At 50.2% G+C, this 5,000-nt stretch overlaps 1 protein-coding gene across 1 annotated transcript in view; it reads right to left on the reverse strand.

The window, feature by feature from the left end:
- The window catches only part of LOC308167458 (cytochrome P450 26C1-like), a gene marked incomplete at both ends in the record, with an annotated part of 5,165 nt that extends 1,028 nt beyond the window's left edge, over positions 1 to 4,137 (reverse strand). Inside the window, 4 exons of the mRNA XM_080541876.1 lie at positions 1,698 to 2,141; positions 2,512 to 2,667; positions 3,309 to 3,453; positions 4,094 to 4,137. Coding sequence (XP_080398002.1) covers positions 1,698 to 2,141; positions 2,512 to 2,667; positions 3,309 to 3,453; positions 4,094 to 4,137 — 789 coding nt within the window. The remainder of the gene's footprint in view (positions 1 to 1,697; positions 2,142 to 2,511; positions 2,668 to 3,308; positions 3,454 to 4,093) is intronic.
- Positions 4,138 to 5,000: the final 863 nt, after the last annotated feature.

Consider the following 5,000-nt stretch of genomic DNA (forward strand, 5'->3'; position numbering starts at 1 on the left):
AAAGCGTTATGAGCCCCCTGACCCTTACTTGACCCCCCCCGACCCCCCCCACGACCCTCTCTCTCTTCATTACTCTCAGGGCCACAGGAAGTACAATCTCTTTATCGCATCATCTCAAATACAACAGACAATGTCCATATGAGTGAGGTTAATAGTGATGTCAAACTAGACTTCATACTCAGTCTAACTCAAACTAGACCCTTCATACTCACGTCTAACTCAAACTAGACCCTTCATACTCTTTTGGGGCGGCTGTGTCTCAGGAGGTAGAGCCGCCGTCTACTTCTTCTTCTTCGGCGTATGGGTAGTTGTTTTTCCTCTCCACTCCACCAGGCTCGGGGCCGAGGGGCTACCCTTTTACCACCCCGAGACCTGGTTGAGGGGCTCACCCGGGCTATATTTCTGGACACCCCTCCAGAAGCCACGTCATCGTCTCGTCATCTAATACCGACAGACCATGCATCCCGTTGGGTGGGTGGTACACCGGGCAATCCAGGATAATATGGTCTGCGGTTTGGTCCTCTGCGCCACACTCGCACGACGCATTTGGGGCCAAGCCCCATCTGTGCATTGATGAGCGGAAACGCCCGACGCCGGTCCGGAGACGATTGAGCCTCACCCAGGATAGCCTTGGCAAGTCCATCCCGAGGGGCTCAGCGCCGGCAACTGGGATGTGGTCGCGGAGTTTGGAGGTGTTAGCCTCCCACTCCGCGCGCCACATATAATCCGCCCATCCTGCCGCACTGATGTTGAGATCTCTGCATTGCTGCCTGAGATCCTGTGCGGCAGGCACAAATGGGTGTCTCGACTTGAGACGCCGGGAGGGCTCCGCTGTTATAGTGAGCCTATCATGGAGCAGATGGTTATTAAGCTCCGCGGCCCGGCAGGCGAGACGTGCTGTGGCTCCCATGCGGCGGAGGCCTGCGGGCTGGATGCCTGCTAGGATGGGAAGGTTGTCCACGGGGGTAGGACGCAGGCATCCTGTCACAATGCGCAAGGCTTCGTTTATAGGCGAGTCGATGAGGCGGGTGTGGGCACTGCGACACCATACTGGGGCGCAGTATTCACTAGTTGAATAAACGAGGGCTAGGGCTGCCGTGCGCAAGGTCCTTGCGCCGGCGCCCCAGCCCGAGCCAACCAGTCGCCTCATCAACGCCACACGAGCTGTTAACTTCTTGCGCAGTGACTCGAGGTGTCGGCGAAACGTGAGCGTCCTGTCCAATGTCACGCCGAGATAGATTGGCTCAGCGGAACATGGCAGGGGAGTTCCATCTAGGTGTACTCTAAGCTCACGTTTAGCCTCCCTGTTGTTAAGGTGGAAGGCAGCCGACACCGTCTTTGCCTCGCTAAGCTTCAATCTCCATTTCCGGAAGTATGCCACTAGTGTCTGCATGTCCTGGCTCAGAATCCCCTCCACAGACTGCCAATTTCCAGCAGAGTACACCACTCTACCAGTACACCACGCCGTCTACTGATCGCAAGGTTGGCAGATCGGCGGTTCGAGCCCCGGCTGGCCACATGTCGAAGTGTCCTTGGGCAAGACACTAGACCCCAAATTGCTCCCAGTTAGCGGGCCGGCGCCTTGCATGGTAGCTTGCCGCCATTGGTGTGTGAATGTGTGTGTGAATGGGTGAATGAGAGGCCGTTGTAAAGCGCTTTGGATAAAGGCGTTATATGAGTGGAGTCCATTTACTCACGTCTAACTCAAACGTTCGGAGGACCGTCCTGTAGCCGCCAGACACGGGGGGTAGACATCGTAGCACCTCCTTCACCACACAGTCCAGGTACCTCAGGCGACTCAGACTCTGTAACGTCAGTTGAGGCACGTAGGCGCCGCCAGGACACTCCCCTGCGCTCCGCCGTCGCTCGGTGTCCGTGAACACTTCTCGCTTCCCGCCATTTTCCGCCGGTCGGTCACTAGGAGGTTCGGTAGTCTGTCGGTACAGTCTGTCTCCTGTCTCTAAGGCGGACGGCTGGTGCTGGTGGTTGCTGTTCACGTCGGGGCCTAGTTCCATTATCTCTTGGATCTCCAGCCTGGATTTGTCGGCCACAGACGGGTGGAGGAGGAGGAGCAGGACGAGGGAGGTGGCGGCGCTGGCCGTGGTGGCGTGGGCCGCGAAGATCAGCTCCACTGCCGTCTCCTGGGGTCACAGGAATGACAGAATGACAGTTTGAACTTTATTTTTTCTGAGTGGGGCAGTCCCACTCATATTTTTCATTTTATTAGACAGATACAGTAAAGACATACAGGAAAGTAAGGAGAAGAAGGGAGAGAGGGCATGTCAGCAGGGCATGGGCCGGATTCTAACCCATGCCGACATGGGCATATGTGTGCACTGTAGACCACGGTGCTAGACCACTGGACCACCCCAGGCCATGGTGCTAGACCACTGGACCACCCCAGGCCATGGTGCTAGACCACTGGACCACCCCAGACCACTGGACCACCCCAGGCCATGGTACTAGACCACTGGACCACCCCAGACCACTGGACCACCCCAGGCCACGTACCTTCAGTTCTTGCATGGTTAGCTCATGACCGTATTCCTTGGCGCTGCTCAGGATGTAGTCAAAGGCATCATTATGTCCATCAGCCTGGTTTCTCTGCAGCTTCTCTTCAACCAGCTTCTCCAAATATGCATGAAGCACTTCTCTGGCCTGGATACCCTGGAGGAACAACACAGGAGGAGGAAATGAACATACATGATCAGTTGCAGGTTTTCATGTTTAAGAATTGAACTTTAGGACACAAAGATAAACTTGACCTGTTTAACCTCATGTCCAGCACCATAACAGTGCCTACATCATTAGAGGTATATAGGCCTACTGTAGCCTACATATGTGAAAATGGACCCCAGGAAGACTAGCTAATGTCATGGCATTAGCTAATGGGGATCCTAATAAACAAACAAACAAAATGGTCCACAGGAAATAACCTCCTATGATGCTGATGTGTGTATTCAGTGATTTTCAAAAACTAGTTGGGAGTGTGTACTACTAGGGAGTGTGTTTGTGGCAATGAATTGTGAACGAAAATTACTGAATAAAAAAACAAAACAGATATCAATAGGTGTTCAAGCACATACAATCATGTTTTGCATTTCTCCTCCGCAGTAGATTCGATTTGATTGAATATTGCATGTTAACTCAATTAACATGTGCCTCCACCAAAAACCCTCTCCAACTCAGATTCAGTTTCAAATATTTGTGACTGACGATAAATACATAAATAAAGAAACATAGCTAGCATTAACTGAAATGATATGCCTGTTTCGAATAGACCATTTGTGGGGCTATATTATACTCACTTTCCGCAGGCCACTGAAACACACATCAAACGGGAGAGAGAAGAGATTGTTCATAAGCTGCTCGAACATCTTGGAGAGGTAGTGGATCTGGGACTCCTCCATATCAAGCCCCAAGACCACCTGGACGGCGATGCGGAAGGTCAGCCTTGAGGTCAGAGGTGTGGTGTATCCAATATTCGTCCAAACAACTTACCCGTCTTAGAATAGAACTCCTCTCCTGGTGCATCCTGCGCGCCGGGGTCTTTATGAACAGTGGTGAACTAAGTTATCCACCTTCGCCGATGACGCGTTGTTTTGAATATGTTAAGCGGTTCGTGTTGCGCCAGGATGAGAGGCAGGTTGTCACACAGCCACTCAGGGAGAGGGAATGGATGGAGATTCAGAGACAACAAGTACATTCCAGTAGTATTGTTGCCTTGACTACGAAACAACCACTACTCTCAACGTTCAACATCATGCCATTATGCTCCCACACGCTAAAATATGTGAATTACAATTAGTGTAATCAGCAATATGCTCATGTTCTGGACTGCATGCACTATGTCATGTGGGTGTCTGTTTTATCAACATCCTGTATTAGTTAGGAGTGGCAGGTAGCCTAGGGGTTAGAGAGGCCGACCAGCCAATCAGAAGGTCGAGCTGGTGACTGGAGGGTTGCTGGCGTCATATCTAAGGTGCCTACCACTGCCGTTGTGCCCTTGAGCAAGGCACTTAACCCCTAATGGCTGCCCCTGCATGTGAGCTAGTGACTGGAGGGTTGCTGGCATCATATCCAAGGTGCCTACCACTGCCGTTGTGCCCTCTGAAGATGTCTGACTCTGTGCCCCATGCTCTGTTCTCCCTGGGGGGAGGGGAGAAGTGTGCACCAACTGCATTTCCTTGTCTCACTACTTGTGTTCTGTTCAATGACAACAAAGTTGAATCTTAATGTATCTCTCTCTTAGCTTATCAGAAGTGGATCAACATTGTGCCACAAATGACTTGACTAAGTTATCATTTATTTATTTTTTCTGAGTGGGGCAGTCCCACTCATATTTTTCATTTCATTGGACAGGTATAGTGAAGACAGACAGGAAAGACCATAGACCGTGGTGCTAGACCACCGGACCACCCCAGGCCATGGTGCTAGACCACCGGACCACCCCAGGCCACACAAATGACTTGACTTTAAACAACAGCAGAGGCAGGATGGAGTGAACACATTTTTTTATTACAGCACACAAATAAAAACAAACAGAATCAGGAAAACATCTCAGTCACAGGGGGATTCTGGGAGTTGTGGTTCAGAGCCGTGGCGCGAGTCAACCGCCAGTTGAGATCTTAAGGAACATTTTTTACTCTCTTTCACATTGGAATGTTGAAGGGCTATCTGTTTCTGTTTCAACTATATGAGGCTGGAAATAAACTTGGAGAAAAATAACCTTTCCTCACCAGATGAATGTTATTGACAAATTGAAATTCAAAGTCTAATTAATTAATTACATATTTAGTGTTAGGAGACGCGCCTCCCAGTACAATTAACCTCCTGTAATCTGTCTAGCAGAACAACTGCCTTCTTATTTTTCTTTACAAAATATGCAGTATGTACAATGACATTTACAAGCAACTATTTAAAAAAGGCAAACTTAAATAATCTTCAGTGCAAAACGCCTGTTAAAAGTCGCACGGATCCAAAAAACCAATAACCCAATT

This window comes from Nansenia antarctica (genome assembly GCF_963989245.1).
Source record: "Nansenia antarctica genome assembly, chromosome: 11".
Classification (NCBI taxonomy): domain Eukaryota; kingdom Metazoa; phylum Chordata; class Actinopteri; order Argentiniformes; family Microstomatidae; genus Nansenia; species Nansenia antarctica.